Source organism: Myiozetetes cayanensis, unplaced genomic scaffold (assembly GCF_022539395.1).
Source record: "Myiozetetes cayanensis isolate MyiCay16 unplaced genomic scaffold, myiCay2020 scf3, whole genome shotgun sequence".
In the NCBI taxonomy this organism is placed as follows: Eukaryota; Metazoa; Chordata; class Aves; order Passeriformes; family Tyrannidae; genus Myiozetetes; species Myiozetetes cayanensis.
This window is the reverse complement of record NW_026087521.1, coordinates 19,987,573-20,013,529: the sequence shown is the minus strand read 5'-3', so window position 1 is coordinate 20,013,529 and position 25,957 is coordinate 19,987,573. Positions and strand designations below refer to the sequence as shown.

The following is a 25,957-nucleotide window of genomic DNA, read 5'->3' as shown; positions in this document are numbered from 1 at the left end:
CTCCCGCCCCTTAAGGAGGAGCTACCCAAAACACTGGGATTCTCCAGCTTATTTTTAAAATTTCAGCGGTAAATATTGGCACAGTATGATGCTATCTGGAGAAGCACTACTACTTCTTGGCGCTCTATGTTGTTTCAAATTGGCTCTTGTTCTCATTGTGCTTTAGCACAGGATTGATTATCTAATTGGTTATATGATAATCATTTAGACATATGACCTTATTAAATCCTTTACCAACAGATTAAATTGCTAGGCAATTAACAGGATTTGAAGCTACACCTGCACAAGGAGAAGTGTATTTTTGTCTGAAGTTACGAGAGAAAAACACTTCTCAATTTTGTGTAAATTGTATTTTTCAATATGTTTCATGTTATTGCTTTTTTTCCATTTTTAGGTATTACACAGAAATGGCTTTATGGATCTGGACACTGACCATTCTGAGCTGTTTTTGCGTCACCTTATCCAGAAATGAGGAACTGAAATTTTTTCAGAGTGCTACAGAGCTAAATCATCTAACAGTGGATAATGACACTGGGATAATCTATTTGGGAGTGGTAAATGCTTTGTATCAGCTTACAGAAAACCTGGAAGTAATAAGATCTGTAGAAACAGGTCCAAGAAAGGACAACAAGAAGTGCACACCTCCCATTGATGAAAATCAGTGTAAAGAGGCCGTACTGACTGACAATTATAACAAATTACTGTTGCTGAACAAGGCGGATAATACAACTGTGGTATGTGGAAGCCTTTTTAAGGGAATCTGTGCCATCAGAGATCTACAAAACATTAGCAATGAGAAGTATTACGTAGACACTAGTGGAGAAAAGTCCTTTGTAGCAAGCAACGATGAGAATGTATCAACTGTGGGACTGATCACTTCCTTGAATAATGACCAAGTGCTATTTGTTGGAAAAGGGAATGGACCAAATGATAATGGGATTATAATCAGCACTCGGCAGCTTTATGAAAGGGATGGGAAAGACATTTTTGAAATGTATACAGACTCAGCAGCTGTTAAGTCAGCTTTTCACTCATCAAGCACACAACAATTTGTGTCAGTCTTTGAGGATAAAAATTATGTTTATTTTATTTTCAATCAGAAAGAGAAACAACCTGTCAATAACCGCACGCTGATTGCACGTCTGTGCAAAGATGATGCCCACTATTATTCCTACTTTGAAATGGACTTGGGTTGCAAAGATGATGATGGTGCCTATGACCACTGTCATTCTGCTTACATCACTACCCCAGGAAAAGAGCTGGCTGAGAGCATGGCTCAGCAGAGACAACCAGCGGATACTCCCTCAGATGACAAAGTTCTTCTTGCACTCTTCAGCAAAGTAAACAAAGATGACGGCTCTCTAAAATCCGCCTTGTGTGTGTTTTCCTTGCGGCAAATCAATGAAAAGATTGAAAAAAACCGAAATGATTGCTACACTAAAAAGAATACCAGCTCATTTTACAAACTTTTTGCAGCAGAAAACCCGTGTGCATTACATGGACTGGTAATATGAGTAATATCAATATTAGTTTTAGAATCTGTGTTAGAGTTACTAAAAAATATACAACTACATGTTTTGGTGTGACTTTGAGCTAAACTGTAGTAAGATCAGATGACTGAAAACTCAATAGCTGGACTTGCTATAGAAATGGAATGTGATTGGGGGGTTGTGGAACAGGTCAAGCAAGAAGTGGCAATGTAGTCTAAATTTTGAGTCTTTTAAAAAGGATTTGATGTTTTCTGAAAGATGAATGTTGCTTTCCTAGATGCACTTCTTTTAAAGGTTTCCTTCTGATATGGAAGTTACTGAGTCAAGTGGAGGGATTTGTTACACCCATGGTCAGCTTCTGGATGATCACTATAGACAATTCTGGTTTCAGTTAATGTATTTATAGTACTTTAAAATGGTATTAAGAATATTTTAGATTATACTGTAATTTAATGTTGTTTTTCACTTGTATTTGTATTTTCAAATTACTGAAATACCCAGATTTCCTATATTGAGGTGGTGTTCATATTTTGCTGTGGCTCAAAATATTCCATAGCATGACAGCCATCTTCTTTTTATGGCCTGTCATTATCTTGGCTATAAAGGTTTTGGAGGGTACTGTTACACCCCTCCAGATACTGTTCTGCAATTTGTGACTATCAGTTTTTGGCACCTCTGTTGGCTTTATGATGGTTTTGCCCACATCACTCTATTCCCAAGCCCCACTTGTGCATGCCATTCGTCTCTGCAGCCAACCCCAAACTAGGTTGAGAAATTAAGTAAAATTAAAAATAACTCAGCAAGCTTTTAGAAGGATGTCTTAATTCCCTAGCTTGAGCAAGGTACACACTTGCATAAGCAGCTGTTTGAGCACAACTTGAGAAGTGGTGTGCTATAGTCCAGGGGGAGGAGTGAACAGCTGAAGAGATGGGGCATGGGAATACCTTTTGTTGGTATTGACCTGTAATCCTTCATCTTGTGAGACTACAACCATCTCCCACACAGTAGGTCACTAGTGCTAATAGAAGCCAAAAGAACACTTTTTGCTTCAAACGACCACTGTTATCTCTGCAGTACCCTGGATACAGGGTGAGCATCAAACATAGAAATCCTGTGTGACAAGTGGAGTGGCCATGGCTTCTGACAAAAGGAGATGTGGATTTCAGATCAGAAAGACAGTTTTGTTACCAAATATAGCAGGGAAGACAAGGTGTGAATGAACTTCCTTCTGGTCGCACTCTCTGGAGCTCAGTATTAAAGCATAGTGAAGAGGGAATGTGTTGAAGTTCATGAGAAGGTTACCAGGGGGTTGCTTTTCTATGGATAGCAGCAAATTAAGAAACAAAACAACAACAAAAAAACAGTCTTCAACACAAAATTGGTTAACTCAATCTCCATGACATGCTCATTTAATTGAACAAACTGGTTATTTTTTAAACTGTGCTGCTATAATGAAATAGAAACAAAAAGTTTTCTCTCCCCGTACCTCCTGGAAAGTGAAAGCATTGAAGCAGTTTGCAATTAGCAGGCTGCTCTCTTACTGCTGCCTGTTGGCTGGGGGAAAATGGCCAGACAATCCATTTCTCTCTTTCTACTCTTCAATGTCTGAAGGGTATTATGCTTTCTGGTAATAGGGCTGCACTTCATTCTGAGCTAGGAATTAGTGATCTGAATGTTTAACATTGCTCTGTGTTGCTATTCTCTATTAGAATGCGAGCAAAAATTTCCCCTGTGGCTCCGAACACTTGCCATACCTCTTGGGAAGTTGGAATGGTGTTATAGAGAAGCCGGTACTACAAAAAGAAGGGATGAATCTCACGGCTGTCACTGTGGCTGTGGAGAATGGACACACCGTGGCCTTTCTGGGAACGTCAGATGGTAAAATTCTTAAGGTAACAAACTGGACTTAAAAGACTGGAAGGTATTTAAAAGGTTGTGAACTGTAGTGATAGCATATGGCTATCTAGAAGTAAATGGGATTTATAAGATCACATACCAAGAATAAATTCTCTTGGAGCTTGGTATTTTTAATCTCAGAGAAAAAACACATTATTGCTGATGTACCTCAGCTATCCGATACACAGATTGAATTAGCATTGCCTGAATGACACTTTTCCCAAAGGATTACATACCTACTGAGAGCTTTATATAAACAGCCTTTGGTAATCTAACAGCTGCTCTAGCCTTATCTCTATTCAAGCCCATACTAGTTTAAGAGCAACTTTTCATTTTGTTATTCTGACCATTCAGTGAATAGAGGTGGCAATACAAAGCCCAGGCTGAAGCTCTGATAAATTCTGATTGTGTGGTGTTCAAGATTTGACATGTTTTGTAGTGTTGAAATGTCAAGACTGCAATACCAAACACCTTCTTTTGCTTGAAGGAGAGTGATGGCCATGTCCAACCAAAAATCTAGCACTGCCAAGTCCCACCAAACAATGTCAGAAGGCATGTGTGTGTGGTGCCTAGAGATATGGTTTAGTGGTGAACATGGTGGTGCTAGGTTAGCGATTGGAGTCTTTTCCACCCTTAGTGATTCTATGATTCTACATCCGTAAGTGCCACATCTATAAATCTTTTAAATATCTCCAAGGATCGTGACTTAACCAATTCCCTGGGCAGCCTGTTTCAATGCTTGACAAACCTTTCTATGAAGAAATATTTCATAATATCCCATCTGAACCTCCTCTAGCATAACTCAAGGCCATATCCTCTTTCCCTATTGCTTGCTAATTGTGCGAAGAGACCAACCCCCACCTCACTACTACCTCCTTTCAGGTAACTGTAGAGAGCAGTAAGATCTCCCCTGAGCCTGTTTTTCTCCAGACTGAACACCCCAGCTCCCTCAGCTGCTCCTCATAAGACTTGTGCTCTTTACACCTTCCTTGCCCTTCTCTGGACATGCTGCAGCACCTCAATGTCTATCTTACAGTGAGGGGCCCAAAACGGGACACAGTACTAAAGACGCAGCCTCACAGGCGCCGAGTACAGGGGTACAATCACTTCCTTAGTCCTGCTGACCACACTATTTCTGATACAAACCAGGATGCCACTGACCTTCCTAGCCACCTGGGCATACTGCTGGTTCATGGTCAGCCGTCTGTTGACCAGCGCCCCAAGCTTCTTTTCTACCAGGCAGTTTTCCGGACACTCCACCCCAGCCTCCATGGGGTTGTTGGGACCCATATGCAGGACCCATCACTTCACCTTGTTGAATCTCCTACAGTTGGCCTTGGCCCACCAATCCAGCCTGTCCAGATCCCTCTGTAGAGTCTCCCTACCTGCTGCAGATCAACATTCCCACTCAGCTTGGTGTCACCTGCAAACTGACTGAAGGTGCACTCAATCCCCTTAGCCAGATCATCAATACAAACATTACACAGGACTGATGCTATACTGATCCCTGGTTAACATCAGTAGTGACCAACCACCAGCTGGATTTAACTCCATTCACTCTGGATGGCCCAGATATCCAGTTTTTTACCCAGTGAACAGTGCATCAGTACAAGCTATGAGCAGCCAATTTCTCCAGGAGAATGCTGTGGGAAACAGTGTCAAAGGCTTTAGTAAAGTGTACCTAGACAATATCCACAGCCCTTTACTCATCCACAGAGTGAGTCACCTTCTCACCAGGTGAGATCAGTCACCTGATCTCATATAAGGAGATCAGGTTGGTGAAGCAGGACCTGCCTTTCATAAACCCATTCTGGCTGGGCCTGATCCCCTTGTTGCCTTGCATACGCTGCATGATGGCAGTCAAAATTACATCCTCCATGGCCTTCCCTGGTACCAAGATTAAACGGACAGGCCTGTAGTTTCCTGGATCCTCTTTCCACCTCTTCTTATGGATGGGCATCATATTTCCCAACCTCCACTTAAATGGGACCTTCCCAGTTAGCTAGGACTGCTGATAAATGATGGAAAATGGCTCAGGGAGCTCTTCTGCCAGCTCACTCAGTATCCAGAGATTTCTTGTGTGCAAAAGTAGTGCAGCAGGTCACTGATCAATTCCCCTTGAATTTTCGGTGCTTCATTCTGCTTCCCATCCTTGTCTTTCAGCTCAGGGGATTGGGTACCCTTAGAACAGCTGGTCTTAAAGACTGAGGCAAAGAAGTCATTAAGTCCCTCTGCTGTTTTGTCATTTTTTTTCCACTATGTATCCCCCCACAACCAACAAAGTATGGAGATTCTGCTAAGTACTCCTTTTGTTGTTAATGTGTTTTTAGAAACATTTTTATTGTCTTTTACTGCAGTGGCCAGATATAATAATGTTTGGGTGAAAAGAAGCAACATTAACCACCTTTCTTTCTTCCATGAAATAGGTGTTCCTGTCATCCACTGCAACTGAGTACAGCTCTCTTACTATTGAACTAAACAAACCCATAAAGAAGGACCTGGTCCTTGACCAAACCCAAGAAAATCTGTATGTGATGACCACAGACAAGGTAACATGTCCTGCTTGCATTAATGACCTTCACTTTCTCTGTAGCTTGACCTGAGATTTATACATTTCTGAGTTATTCCTGGAAGTCACCCTATTTAGTGGGACTCCCCCTACTCTCTGTATGAAGATCCTTCTCAAGTTTAAGCTGGTGGACCTGTTTATTGTGACTTGGAGGAGTTCGCCTCTGAAGCTCTTATACAGGGTCTGTGAAAGGATGAAGTGGAGATGTTTGGCACCAGCAAACCTCAGGGCCAGGCAGCCCTAGAGCTCAGTGTGGTGTGTGTGGGGCACTGGTGGATGCTCTAGCTGCCAACAGTTCTTTCCAAAAGTACTTCAGGATTCAGGATTCTGCTGGCTGACATACTAGCACTGACACACCTCTAAAGCCATCAGGAGTTTTTGTGGGTCTTACTGTAAAAAACTAAGAAGCAATGGAGATAATTACATATTTGGGAAACACTTTTGTTTAAGCTTCTACTTGAGCGAAGCAGGAAAAGTCCAATTTTGTGAGGAAAGGCACAGGCAATTTCCTTTAGGTTCCCCTTCTTTGTGCTGTCAGGTGAGGGCACAGTGGAGATTTGTAAAGAAAGGGAGAAAAAAAGCAAATAGGAGATGAGAGGGATGCCAGATTTCTCCTTCACTTCCAGCTATAACCTCTTCTGACACCTTTCTTTGTGGATGCTGGAGTTGCTGGTGTCAAATGCTTGGTTCAGCAGCTCTCTATTACAAGGTGGGTAACAGGCTGTGACCATCTGCAGCCCTGACAGTGACATGGAATGCAACACGGGAGATGCTTTGCAGCAGTAACACACAGAGAATGGGGGGAGCTGTGAAAGGAGAGTATTTGGAAAAACCATACAAGAAGAATATTTTCTGACTGTTTTATAAAAGGATTAATATAAATTCCTGCTGCAAGAATATTATAGTCTAGCTGAAGGTTTTCAGGCTAGAAACCACTTTGGAAAAAATGCCAGATAAACAACTGATAAAGCATTTAATAATATGGCATTGTGAGACAGGTTACTTTTTCTTTTCTTTTCTTTTCTTTTCTTTTCTTTTCTTTTCTTTTCTTTTCTTTTCTTTTCTTTTCTTTTCTTTTCTTTTCTTTTCTTTTCTTTTCTTTTCTTTTCTTTTCTTTTCTTTTCTTTTCTTTTCTTTTCTTTTCTTTTCTTTTCTTTTCTTTTCTTTTCTTTTCTTTTCTTTTTCTTTTCCTCTCTCTTTCCCTCTCCTCCCCTCTCCTTTTCTCTTCTTTTCTTTTCTTTCCTTTTACTTAGTCGATACTTCTCATTTGGCTTCTGTTCAGATTTGGAACAGAACTCCAAACTCCAACATTGTCCACAAAACTCTGGGTGGCCTGGCACCACATATGACAAGCTGGCATGTTATGTAAAAGCCCTGAGGCCCTTATGAGGCTACAGTGTGTGCTACTGAGTAGCGTAAGGGATAACAGCAACCTTGAAGGAAGACAAGTTTTCTGGTGGCAGTCAGCTTGAAATAGAATTTTAAAAGGCCACTGGCAATTTTTTTTCAGAGAAAACCTGCAAAAAAATAGTTCCATATCTACAAAACAGTTAAATTTAGAAAGCAGCAAATGTATGCCAAAGAAAGGATTTCACATTAATCTTTTTCAAGTACCTCTTGTAGACACTGCTTTTTCTGAATAATGTGAATAATAGTTTTCTTTTACAAAACCTGTTTAGCTTAAATATGAATAGCTAAAGTTGGGAGCTCTGTAATGGCATTACATTACTGTCATCTCCAGAAGTTAATTACAATGAGCAGTCCCACCCACTTTTAGAAGCAGATAGACAGGAGGAGAATAGAGGCCTTCGGAGCTGGGAGAAATGAAGCGACGTAAGCAAGGGGAGAAGAATAAATGCTGAAACATGCACTTCTGGGTTAAGCATGGCTGTGAGTTCTAGGAATAGAGATATCAGAACTCTGCTTTGTGAGTTTAAATGGTTTACAGTTATTTAAAATAAGGTAAACAATAAAGAGCAGCTAGCTGCACTGATAGGTGTGCACACTGCTGAGCTACCTCACAGATGCAGCCTGCCTCGGCATTTGGAAATGAATTACTTGGGCTCTGTAAGCACTTGAGCAAAGTGAAAGTGGTGATGTGGTAGATGATAAGAAAAGAACAGACAAGAGAAATACAGGCAAGAGTAATAGAGGTTAAGTGTCACAGTGAGAATCAAGCTCTTCCTTTCCTGTTTCGCTTTTCCTTCCTCTTCTTCTCCCAGCTTCTGCTACAGTGCCAATAGCAGTGGGTGTCTTGGAAGAAGTACTTTCAAAAGTTGGTCCCCTCTGCTCCCACAGCTTGGACAGAGAGTAGGACAAACCCCTTGCAGCTTCTTAGGGAACTTGGAAAGGAGCTTAGCACCCCTGCACTGCTCATGCTGGTTCGTTACAAGTGTACATCACTGCTAGGATCTCTGATTCCTTATGGTGTGTACCATACTCTGAGGAAAGCAGAAGACTGTGCCAGCACTTACCATGATCACTAGCTTGTTTGCTTGTTTTAGTTTTAACACTCTTTGATTTAGAGTGCCAACTAGACATCTCTAAAATTAGGTTTTTTGCATTTTGAAACGATCTGTAAGTGGAGCTGCTTTTTTGGTTTGGGGTTTGGTTTTTTTAATCATTAAGGTCACATAAAACTTGCAGAGACAGCAATCTCTAGGGCTTGTTCATGCTTGCGAGAATTATGAAATAAATACTTTGTCATAAAAAAAATGAAAAGCCATTCACTGGATATTCAATTACTCATGGGTACCAGTTAGTGAAACAGAGTGCCAGTAACTCAGCTCCAGTTAGCTAAAAAAAGAGAATGCTGAAAAGGTAAACCCCTATATTAATAAATGCAGGCAAACTGCACAATATTGGCATTTTCCCTAAGTGAGTCATTTTCCTTAACTCTCCAAATGTGAGGAAAAGGCCAAACTCTGGCTGGTAAAGTAGCTTTTTAATTGCCAGTTATTTTAAATGAGATGATAAGAAAACCAACATCTCAGAGTGCCTGTTGCTAGATTTTCTGTGTTCTTTAGAAGTAAAACATAACAGGAACATCAACAGGAAGATGTTGCATCACTTCAGCAGCATAGCAAAAAGGAATAGTTGTTTGCTGGCTCCTCTTTCTATGCACCAAAGTTGTTTATTCTCAGCACCAAAGGAAATCAAAACCAGAAGCTGAGTGCTTACTGGGGGAATGAGACATGAGAATTGATGATGTTCTTTTCCCTGCTGCTTCCCGTCATAATTATTTCCATTTTATTTTTTGAATGTATTCCATGGTGGAGGGTTATGCATGGAGAAGTGCAGTAACCCGAAGCGCCCTGGCTCGCTCATGCTTGCAGGCTTTCTGAAATGCCTTCTGGCTAAAAGTGCATTTCCAAACAATTTCATCTCTGTGCTAGTGATATGGAGGGGAGAATATTCTGTTAAAAAAATTATCTAGTCAGTACCAAGTTAGCCTTTTGAAAGTATCTGTCCTGCAGTAGCTGTTTCTTGAATTCAGAGCATTGTTGATGCAGTTTCTGTGCTGAAGTGACTGCTGTAATGCAGATTTCCAGAAATAACATAACTGGGGAAACTGAAAAACTCAATTTTTCTCAGACTTGCTCATGATTCTTGGTTATAACAATGTCCTACATCACTTTGAAGACCAATTAGATAATACTGGAGTGAGAAAAAATCAGGAAAAAGTGTGTGAATTTGGACTTTGTTAAGGGGGAAAAACCAGGCTCTGGTTTTGTACATATTTTGCTAAGATCAGGCTGAGCTCTGATGATAATAACACAGGGTCAAGCCTTCTGCTGCCACAGGCAATGACACTATACAGCTCTGTGCACAAATATTTCTGTCTCCTTGTGCCTTCTTCAGATGTTATGGTTTGCCTTGCTTTTGGTTCTCCAGGTGTATCGGTTACCTGTGCAGGACTGCCACAAATATTCAGACTGTGAGAAGTGTGCCCAAGCCAGGGATCCGTACTGTGGCTGGTGTGTGAGAGAGGGCAGGTGAGTGCTGCCGGTGTTTGCTCAGGTGCAGGTGGTGGAAGAGCTCAAGCTGTGACACGTGCTATGGGTTACTGCTCGACATAGTGATCTCAACATTTTGTGCTCAGCCTTACGCTCCTGATAGTGATTTAATTTTATTCACACAGACATTGACATCAGTATTCTGTGCACACAAAAAAATGTCCTTGTTTACTTATGCAGATTTGATTAGTTTAGGAAAATATATACTTTTCTGCTGATGCTGAGAATGATTATACATTTTCTAACTGTATGTTTTATCTCTCTTTGAACTGTACAGTCAAATGTTCTTCTAGAAAATAAAAAAATGCTCTCTATTTCAAGCTCAGAAAATATAGTATGTGTTTTAAGTAGAGCAGTAAAGTGTAAAAAAGAACACAAATGGAAAAAAAAGTTCCATGTCTAAAATAAAGTGTGTAGCTCAAATGCTGGTTTTATATAAACTTCATCTATCAAGACATGTAGCTACAGGGAACCCTCGCCTACCTGTAGGAAAGCAGAAAGTGGCATTTGGCTGACTATCTGCAGAGTTTCACTGAATGAATATTCAAACACATGTAAACTAGGACAGCACTGAACAGCTCTGTAATGTCTCTTCTTTGCACTCTGCATTGATTGGAGTGCCGAGAGGGAAGAGCGGTCCTGCAGTTCTCTTTTTGACTAACTTAATTAACCCCTTGGCATGAGTGGTTGGGAATTTGTGAATCTAACTTCTTGCTGTTGTAACAAAGGGGATGTTTAATTATAATATGCAGATGAATTTCAGGCTTCTACCTTCCTGCCTGAAAATATGAACTATTGTGTTAGGTTACCTATCAGCCTGATGTAGCATAATATGGAGCACTGCAGAGAAACTTATGCGGTATGTGCAGGTTTATGTAATACATTGTAACTCCTCCAGCCTGGGTTTCAGTTACTGTGGATGAAACCTGAGGATTTGGAATATAACCTCAAACTCCTCCTGGGCTGCTGGGAGTTGAAGGTTGTGTCACGTATCATAGAAAAGGCAATTTTTCCTAGATTTCCCTTCAGGTTTCTGATATGACCACTGACCTCAATATTTCAAAATATTAATGGTTTCTGAGAAGAGGCAAACATGAATTTTCACATTTGCTAGTACTTATTTCCAATGGGGAGAAAAGATGTTTCATTTCTAAGTTTAAGTTCCGTCTCATGCTCACATACAGCACTTAGTAGTGTGTTTAGGGATATGTTCTGTGAATGTAAACTCCATATGTAAATGATTTGTTTAAAGGAGGTTTGACAGAGCTGTGCAACAACTGCAGTGTGTTAAAGCCCCTGATGATTTAGCAGTCTTCTGCTGCAGCAACCAGAGGTTCCACAGCATTAGCTCCTAAACTTTGCACAGAATGGAAATAATATGCATGAGACTGTCCCCACACACACTTCAACAAGCTTTTGTAGCCCCATATGCAGCTTCTCTACTGCTGCATCTCTTTTTCCTGTACTTGATCTGGGAAAATCTCCCAGACTTTTTGATGAGGCTGCACAGCCACTCGTCTTCCTGTAATTTAAATGGTGCCTTGGCAGGGAGAGGTCTTAAATAGTGGTAGGAGGTAATGAAAACATTCCTTATGAAAGTAACATTTCTAGAGTTGTTTCACAAGCTCTCCACAAGCTTGAATATCTCCAGCATTACTTCTCTGTTGGATTTTACTCTCAAATGTTGTATTTTATTACTGGCAGTATATAAGTGTCTGCCATTTGACCTGCAGAAAAAACAGGCTGTGCCCACTCCTTCAGGATATTGTTATATATTACAATAAAGGTTAATCAGCTTGATTTCAGATGATCAGGTGCTAGTTCCATTGCCTTATGATTCCTGTGCTAAATATTACTGCCTCTTCATGGATTTGGGTTGTCTAATTCCAGATGGTGTCCAAAATAGAATAGGCACTTGTTTTTGACACCTCAAACCATCAATAGTTATTACACCACTTATTCCATTAAAAATTGTTTAATAGCAAACCCATTAGTCAATATTGAAGCAAATTTGTAGACAGAGTCCAGCTATAATATTGCTTTGCTTTGGTTTTGGTTTCTTTTTTTGTCAGGTGCACAAAGAAGGCAGACTGTGGAACAGCCGATAAGGAGAATCACTGGCTATGGAGTCCAAGTGGCACATGTGTGACCATCGTTAGTGCAGAGCCTCTAAATATGAGTCGCAGAGCCCCTGCTAAGGTATAACAGGAAAATGCTTTCCTTACATATTCTTAAAGCACATTGATGTGACTACCAGGAAGATGAATATCTGCATGTCTTCATGCACAGTGGAGACCAGGAATAGGATAGTGTTTTCAATATTTCAGTCTCTGGCATTTCTCACGGTGCTCTCTCTTACCCACTGTTCTTGCAGGTTGCAGTTCATGTTTTCTTCTAAGAAATTTTTGAGTTTGACCTTCTCTGTAAACCAAAGTGATGCACTAGTGTGATGATAAAGCACTTACATTTATCTGAATATTATGGAAGTGTTGCACAGCGTTGTATAACCCATAAAAAGTAATTGGTAGGGGAGATTTCATGCTGCCCTTTCAGCTTACTTAAGCATAAACTTAAGTAAGCGGTGAATAAGCTGTTGCTTTAAAATCAGCAGTGGATTTGCCTACACAGTGAAGTCTGACTGAGTACATGGAGAAGGTAAATTCAGCATGCAAAACGACTCATGCAACAAAACTGAGTTTTTGGAGTGTGACCAGGATGTCAAAACTTGCTCTAATTCCAAATGGAGCATGCCAGTGCAGACTGAGGCCTTCCCAGGGATACTCAGCAAGTAAAATCAGTAAATGGCTTTTAATTCCTCTTAATCAGAAATAAAGAAACTGTCTTTCAACTCACTTTAATTCCATTTCTAAATGATGTAAATAGCATTGTGTTAAGGCCGTTTCTACACTGAATAAAGACATTAGTAAGAGTGTAACTGGTTTCATTGAGGAAGGGATCATTGTCATTTCTATTGGCAATACAAAATGGAAAAAATTAAACTGTATAATGAACACACCTGAAACATTAAGTCAAGGACAGCATCCAAAATTTCATTTCAATTGTTTCCTCTTTCCTTGTTAAGTTTTCCTATCTTATTTTGCCTTTAGTTCCTCACATACATTCTTTCCTGGAGGAGGTTAACATTTCACCATCACTCAGAAATGCTTTTGATAGATCTATCTTAATGATAGATCTCAATGGATTTTTTGCAGTTACATTGAGTCTTGGGGAAGCCATTTTTCTGTTTATCCCTTTCAAGCTCCAGCATTTCTGGTCTATCCAGCTTTGTTTCCATTATTCTCTAGTAACACAGAAGGTTAATGTAATTTTAATTAAGTGTGTCAGGATTTAAGTGTTAATCACTGTTTACTGTTGCTAAACTGGATGCTGAGGACAAGAATAAAAGGCTTTGGGTGTGTCTGTACAGACATTTTTGTTCTGATCTAATGCTTTGACAGGACAAGAGATTTTTGTATCAGTATAATTCAGCAGAGACACAGCCTGGAAAAATTGGTAGAGATATAGGAAGAAAAGATTACCAGATGGGAAGAAATAAAAATTGAAAAGGAGAGCCATCTTCCGTGGTGCTAAAATATCACCAGTGACCAAAACAAAAAAAAACACAACAATACCAAAACAAAACAACAACAACAAAAGCAGTTGAAATACCATAACTATAAATCTTACCAGCTTTTGGCTCATTTCTTTCAAATATTTTACCCTTTTTAAATTGTTTCCAGGTGGAACTGACTGTAAATCCGTTGCCAGCTTTGACTGCAAGTGACAATGTTTGCTGTACATTTGGGGGAACAACACGTTCTGCTCAGTTGAAAGATGGGGTTATTATCTGTGATCCACCTGATATAATTCCTCCAACACCAAAACATCAAGGTAAAGAAATACTTCTACTCTCCATAGATAAGAGAAATGAACATAGGCTGCTGTTTCTAATGTGATGCTCTTATATGAGGTGTATACAAGGTGGTTTTTCTTCCTCTTCCAGTCCCTTTCCCCAGATGGTCTGTTGCTAAACCGTCCATTTGCTCAAACTTTTTGCACTGATGTATTCACAAGCTGTAGCGTTCCCAGTGTTTCTACTGGGAACCTGAAACAGTAGCTTGGTAGACACATAGACAGGGAGCCAGAGAGGTACTGTTCTATGTCCCAAACAAACAAAACCCAGTTGCTCTAGTCTGAACTGTGGGGTCAGAAGAGATGCATATGTGCTTCAGCTGTGAAGTTGTTCATGCCTGATGCCTTAGTTTTGCTCTAGTCAACAGTACTTCAGTGGCTTGTTTTCTGGTCACAAGGCTGTCCTTTCTATCAAAGCCTCCTGCATCTTCTACTGTGTGTCCTACAACTTCTGCAATAGTAAACCCAGTGGAAAAATACTTCGATCATATAATTAAATACTGCATCGTTGTTCTGAACCACTGATTACAGGCTTAAGATCTGTTGCCAGCCATAATTCATTTCCTAGATGGTGCTTTTTTGGTGCTTTAATTCATACGTCTTGATGCATAAACACATGGACTGAAACTGGTTACACAGCATTGTTTATTATGTACTAAGTTTTAAAAAGTGGAAAGAAACAACAAACAAAAAACAGGTGCTCTTACAGCTTGCAGACATACTCCTGAGGATAAACCTTTTATATCTATCAAAACAGTCGTGAACTGTCAGAGCGGTACTTGAAAGCACTTTTTAAGATAAGTTTCAATTCTCTTAAGGCTGAAAGAGGTCAAAATTTGGTTTCAGTTGCAGGGAAAATAATTATGTTAAAATCTTATTGTTGAGTTTTACACTAGCTGGGGTGTGTCACAGCACTCTATTATTTAGGGCCAACTCACATTCCCTAAATATTTTGTAAAGCACAACATAAAGTAACAGGGTTGATAAACATGACATCTCAATGTTATCCAGCGTGAAATATGAGACTAGAAGCCTGTCAGAGAAGGCATTAGAGTAAGCAAGTAACATAGAAATAATATGTCCCTCTGAGTTGGTTGTACAGGGGTCTATCTGAAAGGATGTTCAAAAGTAATATAAGGATGCTCAGAAGCTCAGCAGCCACCAGCAGTAGCTACAAACACAGGCAGTGGTTCACAGAACCACAGAATAGATAGGACTGGAAGAGACCTGTGGAGATCACCTAGTCTACCCCTTCTGATAAAGCAAGTTCACCTAGAGCAGGTTACACTGGATCATGTCCAGGCAGGTTTTGAATATCTCCAGAGAAAGAGACTTCACAATCTCTCTGGGCAGCCTGTTCCAGTGCTCTGTCACCTTCAAAGTAAAGATATTTTTCCTCATATTCAGATGGACTCTCCTGTGTCTCAATTTTTGGCCATTACTCCTTGTTCTGTCTGAACAGAGTGTGGCACCATCCTCTTGATAGCTGCCCTTAAGATATTTGTATGCATGATTTTTATGTTCCTTGCAGCATGTGACAAAAAGTCCAGAGCTATCCAGTTACTGTTAAGAAATCCTACTGACACTGGAAATGTCTGGGCTGCTTTAGTTGTGGTTGGTTCCAAAAGGAATAGGATGTTTCTAGGAAGGATAATTTTTCACCATCCTTTTGTTAGGAAATCCCCTGGCATTCCTTTCAGTCTGAAATATTCAAGGGGACCTAGTGCAGGCAGAGGTAACTTCCAGCCAAGCAGTTGATGGTCTTCCAAGAACCTGTTCAAGAAAGCAGAGTTTGAAATTGCTCAATAGCTTGTGAAATAGCTTGTCATAAGGGCTTAATGATTTCTGCAAAAGGTATTTGAAACAGTTTCACTGAGGAAAGCACAACTCTTGGTTTAATAATAATCCAGATGAGAAGTACATTTGTGGAGAAATCATGTATGGCAAACTGAAGCTCACAAATGCCTGTGCTAACTTAGTGTTGCAGGCACTGCTGGCAATTAACCACAAAGATCACTTGCTTTAATTCACATGACAACAGTTTTAATTCACAAATGAAAGAAATAATTTTACACACAGACATATTCATATTTAAGAAAATGTTTTATTTAAAATGACTGTTCCTGTGCCAGCTTTCATCTGTGTTCAATTATCTCCTTACTCAATTTTCCTTGTTCTTCTGGGCTCTTTAAAATTCTAGCACGATGATAGCACCACTGAGAAACACTTCCATAAGACAAAGATATTCTTTATTTTGCTTCTTCCCTTTTTTCTACCTCTGATTTTCTTCTGAGAACCATATGCTGAAAATTTTGTTAAAGCTTAAAAAGACAAAACAGAGCTTCTAGTTGTGAGATCCAGAGAGTCAACAGTATAGTTAAATATTTGCTTATGTCCTGTAAAATGATAAAAGTGTTATCATTGTATCATTCAGCTCAAGAGCTGAAGAATTGAACAACCACTTGGATAATTTTTTTTCTTTTGTGATAGATCATGTTTCAGTTCCACTTCAGTTAACCTTTGAAGAGAACAAGGTATTTTTTGCATCACATACTTACCCTTTTTATGACTGTGAAGAAGCAATGAATCTTATTGAAAATCAGCCGTAAGTATTTCAGCTTCTTAAGTGTTTAGATCCTGTAGCTTTGTGTGTGAGGCAACTGACAGCTGAGTTACACAATCATTTCATAATTAAGCCTTCGGCACTCTCAAAGATTACCAGTGTCCCAATCCCTTTTCTTACCTTTAAAGGCAGTTTTAAAATGGTTAAATGGCACCAGATGAGCCAGCAACATAAGGTGTGGAATAGAAATATTCATGGCACATATAATTAAAGGCCAGTTCATTGGATTACCATTTCTGTAGCTGCTGGTGTATCTGCAGGTGAACTATGTGGATATTTGCTTCCCTGAAATGATAGATTGGTGCTTTGGGTTGTGGTGCTTTCAAGTACACAGTCAATGCTGACTCTGCCCCCAGCATCGGCCCTGCTTGAGATATTACTGCCCCAGGGCAGGCACAGCCAGCCCAAACCCTTTGTTCAGCCTTATGTATGAAGGTTGATCAAAATAATTTCCAGTCCTCTCAGGCTTGATCTCAAAGTCTTTGCAAGATACTGTGGTTTTCTGATCCTTTCTCAAATATTTAATGACTAAAATAGCTTTTTGGATTTCTTGAACTGTTCTTATTATAAAGTTTTCAGCTTAACATAGTAAGGACGTTATAACAGACTGATCTACCCTCCATGAATAAATATGGAATTTCATTTACTTTTCCTGTCAGTGGGGGAAAAAACCTGACAGTTTGTCATGACTACCGTGTTATATTTGTAGATGCTATTCCTGTGCAAGCAATAGATGGAATTGCCAGTGGGACTGGAAGAGACATATCTGTGAAGAGTCCTCTTCAATACAGGATGTGATTAAACAAAATATGGTAATGTTTAAAAATAAGGTTATTAGGTTTTTATTAGAACATTTCAGTGTTTTGTTTGCTTTATATCTCATATCAGTTGGTTGAATTAGGGCTTTAAAAATGATCCTAAAGTTAACTCCAGAAGTGTAAGGTGGTGGTTTTTTTTAGTGACAGTGTGGGGGTGGGAATTCAGGGTATGATTGAGGAGGGGCAGTGAGACTGAATAACTCTGAAAGGATATTTCTGTTCCTTTTACTATTTTACTTCAATGGGAGGAACGAGATTTCAAGGCAGGGAAAGATAATCACCCACAGCTTTGACATATGCTGCAGTCATTTTTAGCATGTCTAATTTGAAAGGGTGTAATCAAATCTGTCACTGTATTTTAAGCATGAAGTTCTTCAGAACAAGCATTCTATTGTCCGAAGGCCGTTGTAACTTATTGTGATAAGATTTTTTGTTTGTAATAATATATAAAATGTTTCACTCTGCAGGAAGAAGAATGCCCACAGTTTCTAAACCCTGACCCTCCAATAATACCTATGGAGTACCAAACAACTGTGTTTTTTGAGGGAAAGCATCTAGATTATTATCAGGTAAGCAGACAAATTCAAAGCTAGCTGTCATTTGTATGCAAGTTAAACTGCATCCACACCCCTAAACTAAGGCATTAGTTTATGTGCCTTGGAGATCCTGCTTGTACTTGTTTTTAAAGAAAGAAAAGAGCTACACATTCAAGTTTCATACAATGTTGGTTATTGTAGTAGAGTCATCACCAAGAGAGAATCATAGCTGGAGAAAATATTTTAACCACTAAAATTGGAGGGGGCGCTTTAAGACCTACTGAAACACTGAACTATTTTTTTTCATCTAATGAAATGAGAGAAGATGTAGAAATTGTGTATGTTTCGTATCTTTTTTTCTAATTAAATACTTGGTGGGTTTTGTTGTTGTGGTTCTAGAATGACATCACTCAGTGTGCTTAATTCAGTTTTCACCTTTCAAACACAAAAATGCACTCAAAATTAAATTTTTCTTAGTTTGGATAAAATAATCTTTTGCTTTTGTGTGTGTGTGACCATCAAACCAGAAGATTAGGCATTTTTTCAACCGTAAAAAAGGCTTCTCTTTCTCTGTACTTGCTTCCAGAAAATAAATTACAAATCTCAGAAGTAAGAGTTTGACCTCAAGCTTTTAATTGTTTTGTAACCTAGACAATGCATAAAGTGTTATTGTTAGTTTGACAAAAATGAAGCCTAAAAATCATTTTTAGGTAATAGCTCAAGTATTGTTATTATTTCTGTTTTTTGTTTCTGTGTTGTCTTTGTGTAAATTGATGATAAATACACTGGGGAGGAGTACATTGATTTCCTCAGCTAGCAACCATCTATTGAGGGAAAGAAGGTTCTTTCTTTTGATTTTTTTTTCCTTTTTCAAACTCAAGTACTCTATAGCTTAGAAATTCCTTCTATCACCTCTGCTATGTCTACCAAGGGATGGAAAAGGGTCAAGAGGTCTGAAGAGTAGAGACGTAAGAAGGGTATTCAGAGAAGGGTAAAAAGCAACCCTTAAGCACTCTAATCATAAGAAGACCATGCTGAGTGTCACTACTGTAAACATATACAAAGATCTTGCTATATAAACATATGTTCAAAGATAAACATTTTTGTTTGAAGACCTTAAAACATATACTGACAATTAAAAGAAATTGGGTGAATTCCATCTGTTCTCCGAGGTGCTAGGACTGGTTCCTGATAGAATGTCTGACTCTGTGCAATGTGGGGCACACAACACTTCTCTTAGAGGCCACAGCTCTATTTGCTAAAAATTGAAGAGTATGACAGAGGTTCAACTCATATTTCTTTTGTTTAAAATTGTGAAGAGCTGTTTCTCCACACGAAAGGAAAATCTTTTCCTGCTTCCTGGAAAAAGGAAAAGCCACTCTCAAGAACAAATTCAGAGTAGATGCACAATGTAGATGTACTGAATTTGGCTTCCAGTGGACCCTCTTCCTCCAAGGAAGAGAAGCAGCAGGAAGAATCCAAGAAGTGTCCTTTATCTAGTTTATCATTCTGTAATTAAGCACTTCAATCTTTCTGAATTACCAGTAGCAAAAAGGGAATGGAAAAAAACCTGGGGTTTTTATTTATTCTGTGAGATATCAATTACGTTTAACAAAAGCAGAGACACATCCTGTGGACTGAGTGCTTTATCATGGGTAGCAATGTTTAGCAATTTGCCAACAGAACAGACCTAGTATGTATTTATTTAACTTGGAACTGGGAATGCTTACAAGGATTTCAGGTCTCTCTAAGTCAAGGTGAATACATAGGCACAAAGCTGGAAAGATGCTGGAGAGCAGTGAGTGTCAAATGATGTCAGAGTAATTTTTCTTGGGTAAGAGCCATGTGGGAATGTCATATCTGCCATGGGATCAGCTCCATATATCCTGGTACAGGTGTGCATTTTTAAGCCAAAACAAAATAATTCCTTCAGTGCCAGGACTTGAATAGGCACACACAGTTACTACAGCTGTATACACAGACCTCTATGTGATAGCAGACAAATAAGGCATAAAATGGTTGTAATCATATAGGCACTCATGCCTGTGGGGTCATGCTAGCTGAAGCAGTAACTTTGATGACTGAAAATTCATTTGAGTAAGGGCATAACTTACACTCAGCCTTTGGTAAACATCTCATGGAAGTCAGGGTGGCTCAGGAGAAGCCATGGATGGATATTTTGTAGGGGTTGGCCTGCAGCCCAAATGCAAAGTAGCATTTGGCTTCTCATGTGGAACAATTTTGCTATAGGGTATGCTGGGCATTACAGTGTTTTCAGAGCTAGCAGTCATGCAACTATGAGCACATTTAAGACCTTTATTGATTAGAACATTGGTATATCCACTTTTCTTGCCTAAATTCTTGCTTAGGAAAAGCAAAAATTAATGTTCTGTTGTCACTTTGAACTACTAGTTCTATTATCTCGATTTAATCTATGCTTTACTTAAAAGGCACAACCAGCCTTATCATGGGTGACTAAGTGCACTAGCCAACACTGTGCATAAAAGCATCTTCATTTCTAGGTGGAGATGAGCAGTGAAGGGCTTACTTACTGAGTAGGAGAGGTGAATGGCTTAAAAAACTGCTATTGCAGAACTGAGGGAGGAAGTATAAGCTTGCATGTTTTGTATTCACCTCCTAACTTGTGAATGAAGCTTGCATGTTTTGTATTCACCTCCTAACTTGTGAATGCTTAAAGTACAATAAGTCTCCTCATGAGGACTTCATTGGAGGGAAATAGATTAAAACAGAACAGGCTGTTGACTGTTTTTCTGCCCCTCCTTCCTCTGAAAGAATTTCAGTAGGAAGGAGAGGTAAATCCAAGCTGTTGTCATTCTTTTGGGAATAGCCTCATACAGGATAGGCAGTTGAGAGGAAAGTTTACTACTGATCAATCATATTGCATGCAATTTCTGAGAGGCACTCTCCAGCTGAGTCCTTGAAAGATTGGCAGAATAGGAGAGACAGATGTACCAGCATCAAGATAACCTTATTAGCCCACCAAAGATTCTCGTTAAAAGTAATTTCCCATTTGGATTTGTCTTTGTCATGTGTGTCTGTTGTGTAACCCACTTCCTAGTGTTTGCTACATGTGTCTTGAACCCAGACTGCCAGATGTGAGCTCTGTGGCCTTCTGCTCAAGGGCCTGGTATAGCAACTCCTGATTTCAACGCACTCCAGACATCAGCTGTCACACACAGTCTCCTCTCCCAGAGCCTGCTGTTAAGCATGTGGGAAAGCCTTAAACAGCAACAGTAGAATTTGAACATTTTTGAAAAACAGATGTTATATTAAAATATGTGGAGTAGGGAAAACAAGGAAGCATTCCTCAAAAAAAAAAAAAGGATTTGTAAGGAGGTGCTTTAAAACTCAGAGTATGTAGATGTTTTCTCTAAAGCAAGAATGAACTGTAAAAGTGGTAGACAAGTCTGTCAGTAGCTTATTTTCTATATGTAGCTTCTGAAAAGCAAGAAGTAGAAGGTATGTTCCCCTCTTTAACAAAAACCTAGCAAAGGCTTGAGTCAGGCCCTTTAACTGGTTAGAACATGTTGTCCTCCTCAGCCCCGAACCTTGGTGGGCTCATGTCCACTGCCCAACCTGTCACAGCGAAGGTGCAATAGGAAAGCTTTCCACTGCACTAATTAGATAAACCTAGTGACCCATGAGTTACCTATGATTCCAGTGTTGGAGAAGTAGCTACAAATGAACATGCTGTGATGCTCATACACAAGGCGTAGATGATAGGAGACAATGTATTTAACCCCTGGAGCAGAAAAGAGGAATTGAGTAACCATTATTTTTTTGCCATGTGCTTCAAGACTCAGACAGCTCTGGTCAAAAATAAGTCGTTCTTTACATCCACCGTGAAGTTCTCATAAAGTCCAGCAAGGCCACTGACAATGTTCTGCACCTGGGTCAGGGTAATTCCTAATATCAATACAGACTGGGGGTTAAATGGATTGAGAATAGCCCTGTGGAAAAGGACGTGGGAATGAAACATTAGATGATGATGATGTGCACTTGCAACACAAAAGAAAACCAGTGGTATCCTGGGCTGCATCAAAAGAAGTGTGGCCAGCAAATTGAGGGAGGTATTTATCTTCCTCCTATCCACTATCCTGAAACTCCAGCTCTGGGGTCCTCAGTACAAAAAAAACATGGACCTGTTGCAGTAGGTCCAAAAGAGAGACATGGAAATGATCAGAGGGCTGAGTGAGAGCTAGAGCACTTATTCTATGAAGAAAAGCTGATAGAGCTGAGGTGGTTTAGCTGGAGAAAAGAAGGCTCCAGAGAGACACTTTTGTGGACTTTCAATATATAAAGGGGGCTTATAAGAAAGATGAAGAGAGACTTTTTGCCTGGGCCTCTAGGAAAAGGGAAAGGGGCAACATTTTTTAAACTGAAAGAGGGTAGGGTTAGATAGGCTAGAAGGAAGAAATCTTTTACAAGGAGGGTGATGGGTGACTGGAATAGGTTACCCAAGAAAGTTGTGGGTACCCCATCCCTAGAAGTGTTCAAGACCAGGTTGGATGGGGCTTTTAGCAACCTGGTCCAGGGAAAGATGTCCCTGCCTATGTCAGGGGTGTTGCACTAGATGATTTTTGAAGATCCCAACCTAAACTATTCTATAATTTTGTAAAGGTGAAGGTTATCTTGTCCCCCAGTGGGATCTGATTTCATAAGTCTTTATCAGCAATACTGTCTGAAAATATCCTTGATACTCACTTCTTTCTAAGATTCTTCTGGCAAAGCTGTTTGCACAGCTATCCTGGGGGCAGGAGAATGATCCAGCACAGAAACAGTGTTGTGGGGTGATGTGTTTGGGTTTTAACCAGTTCAGTTCCTTGACTGAATCACAGAACAGCCAAGCTGAGAGTTTTACTGGTGCAGTGAAGGTCGGTATGTGCTTCAGCCGTAAGACGGTAATTAATGGATTTAGGATCTAGGGAGAAGAGGGGAAAGATGGTGTCCAGGAGGCAGGAATACCCTAAACTGATGCTACCATCAAACTTTCCTGTGAAAATACATCTGGAGTCATAGTAAGGCAGGAGAAAGCCAGAAAGAGCTGAGATTTTCATTCTTGTTTCCCATGCAGTTCTTGCATTACTCTTCTGCCCAGAATCCCTACAGAGCAGAACTCACACAGCTCTGTTAATAACACATCTGATGTGTGAAGCCATCCAGTGTTTACGTATCTTAGCTTTTTCTTATTGCTCCCTAAAATGGAATGATACATTTGATCTTGCTTTTTTTGAACTGTTTATTGCGTCCACCCTGAATGAATGTTGGAGGAGTGCATCAAGGTACCAGATTGCTCTGACTCCATGTTTCACTACCACTGCTTTAGATGACTGTAACTGGTTAGCCTACTGCATTTGGTCTTAATTACTTGCATAGCTGAACAGGATATTGCCTGGTGATGTTTACTATGCTTGGTGATGCTATACAAATTCTAAACTGAACTTTTCTCTTCCATAGGGTAAAAAATTTGTGGTTGGAAACAGCCAATTTGAATTCGAAGCTCCTGTTGATGAATCAGATAATGGAAATTTTTCATTCATGACTAAAGAGGTAAATGCAAAAATATGATTCACCTAACAAATATACTCAGTTCTTCTTCTAAACTGTTCCAGTAGCTACATGTGTCCAGAGTTATACTAGTAATATGGGTTTCCCTCAGAAAAGAAAGTCACCTCTGATAGAGCTTCTCCTTTGGCAGTAGTACTCAAGGCAACAGCTTTGGCTCAGAGCTCCTGGGGTCTCCCATCAAAGCCTTTGATCCTTCTCCTTCATTTCTCTACCCATGCAGTCCATAGATTTGTGGAACTGTCCCTGGAGGAATTTGAGACCATTATTGTTTGATTCTTCGTATTTTATGCAATCTGGTAGAGTCATTGAGGCCTCACCTTAAATATTATGTGCAGTTTTGGTTACCACAATATAAGAAAGATATTAAGCTATTAGAGAGTGTCCAAAGGAGGGCAATGAAGATGGTGAAGGGCCTTGAGGGGAAGCTGTATGAGGAGTGACTGAGGGCACTTGGTCTGTTCAGCCTGGAGAAGAGGAGACTGAGTTGAGACCTCATTGCAGTTACAACTTCCTCATGAGGGGAAGAGGAGGGGCAGGAATTGGTCTCTTCTCTGTGGTGACCAGTGACACAATCTAAGGGAATGGCCTGAAGTTGTATCAGGGAAGGTTTAGGTTGGATATTGAAAAAGATTCTTCACTGAGAGGGTGGCTGTGCACTGGAACAGGCTCTGCAGAGGAGTGATCACAGCACCAAGGCCGACAGAGTTCAAGAAGCATTTCGATGATACACTCAGGCACATGTTGCGACTCTTGGGGATGGTCCTGTGCAGGGATAGAAGTTGGACTCAATGATCCTTGTGGGTCCCTACCAACTCAGCATATTCTGTAATTCTGTGAAAATACAAGAATTTCAGTGCTCTCCCTCTCCACATCCCAATTCATTACCTTTCCCATTTTGCATCTGTAAAAATGGGAGTGGTAAGAATGGTAACAGTGTGCTATTGTTTGGCTACTTAGTAGTGTTATGATATGGTTATTAAAATTATTAGAGAGATGCCTCTGCCCAAATTAAGGTGCAAAGGAGACCATGTCCCAAAGTCAATAGTATGGATTTTTATTTAATAGTAAATGTTAGGCAGAGAGAGATAGAAAGAAATAGGGGAAAGAGAGGGTTCAGCAGGAGAGAAAGAGAGTGACAGAGAGACAGAAGTAGAAAAAATATCACCACTCTGTGAACTCCAACATCCTGTTGTTCTTCTTCTTGTGGTCTTTTTTGTGGTGAGAATCCCAGACTTGTCAAAGTGATGTTTGCAGTCTGGATCTGTCAAGGGATGCCCAGGGTGATGAGGGATCCTGCTGGTGGGTGTTTTCTTTTGCTTAGGCTGGGTAGAAATGCCCCCAGTACCTCCCCTGGCACAGGGAATTTTACAGTGGATGATATAATACTGGATCACATGATATTTCATGAGTCCTTTACACCTTGTAAGATGTTACAGCTGCCTGATACATCAGTGCAGTTGAGTCAATTATGGCCCATCAGCAGAGATTAATACCTTGAGGCTTCAGGTGAATGTTTGGTACTTCCCTGGAGGGGAGCTACCACAGCTGAGTCATTTGTGTAAGGACAAAGAAACACTAGCCCACCTCGAAGGATTTACCTGTTTCATTGTCTTGTTCAACACCCAGCTTGTAGCCTGAGGTGGTGGGTGTGCATATCCTCAGCACCTGGGCAGGAGCTTGCACCTTGATTGCTTGAACCATTAGCATTCCAGTCTCTCACACTTGTGGATACATTCTTCTCCTGGGATGATTGGACAATAGTGTCACCTTTATCTTATCTCAACTTCTAGTGACAGTCCAAATTAGTAGCCATATTTGGGTAGGCAGGGGCTTTGGTGAGCAGTTGCTTCTTTGCACAGTTTGCTACAGTGGACAAAAGTCTTTCAGTGATTTTAATAATGTTTAAGCCACTAATGATTTCAGTCTCTCACAAGTAGTTATGCTTCCTTCTCTCTGTTTTATTTTACTGAGAAAGGAAATAATATTTTAAAAATAGTCTATTTTCTAAGCTCAAAGTTTGACTCACAAATGAAATGCTGACTTTAAACTTTATGTCTTACGAGCTAACAGTAGCTTTGAGAAATAATGGACATTCACGCATCATTTGTGCCTAGCACAAAGCATTTGCTTTATAAAGCCTCTGTATTTTTCTTTGCTCTTTTTCCTTCCCAATAATTGTTACTGCTGCTGTCTTTCAACATGAGCAGACGCTCATGTCTTAGAGCACGTGAACCTTGTGATTTGGCTGTAAAATGAGGAGGTTGTACTGCAAAAGATGCAAAATTTCCTCTCCATGTGGTGTGAGTCTGCTGTGCCCACAGAAGTAATGGGGCCAGATGGTGTGGGAAGGGAGAACTCAGCAGGGTCAGCAGCTATACTTACTGCATCTGAACAGTACTTTTGCTGCTTTGATACCTATAACCAAATGTAAATTAAATTAATGATAAGCGAGTATTCAGATATTGCTGTCTCTTGGTACTTGAAAATTCTGATTGTGAAGGATTAGGT

The 25,957-nt window shown here is 40.0% G+C and overlaps 1 protein-coding gene across 6 annotated transcripts in view; it reads left to right on the top strand.

The window, feature by feature from the left end:
- Window positions 1-25,957, top strand: part of PLXNB2 (plexin B2) — a 257,415-nt gene that overhangs the window by 174,157 nt on the left and 57,301 nt on the right. For all 6 annotated transcript variants that reach the window (XM_050325005.1, XM_050325007.1, XM_050325006.1 and 3 more), the window contains 10 exons: window positions 395-1,505; window positions 3,200-3,382; window positions 5,813-5,935; window positions 9,850-9,950; window positions 12,044-12,170; window positions 13,712-13,862; window positions 16,374-16,488; window positions 17,216-17,318; window positions 17,792-17,893; window positions 23,339-23,431. In XM_050325005.1, coding sequence (XP_050180962.1) covers window positions 395-1,505; window positions 3,200-3,382; window positions 5,813-5,935; window positions 9,850-9,950; window positions 12,044-12,170; window positions 13,712-13,862; window positions 16,374-16,488; window positions 17,216-17,318; window positions 17,792-17,893; window positions 23,339-23,431 — 2,209 coding nt within the window. The remainder of the gene's footprint in view (window positions 1-394; window positions 1,506-3,199; window positions 3,383-5,812; window positions 5,936-9,849; window positions 9,951-12,043; window positions 12,171-13,711; window positions 13,863-16,373; window positions 16,489-17,215; window positions 17,319-17,791; window positions 17,894-23,338; window positions 23,432-25,957) is intronic.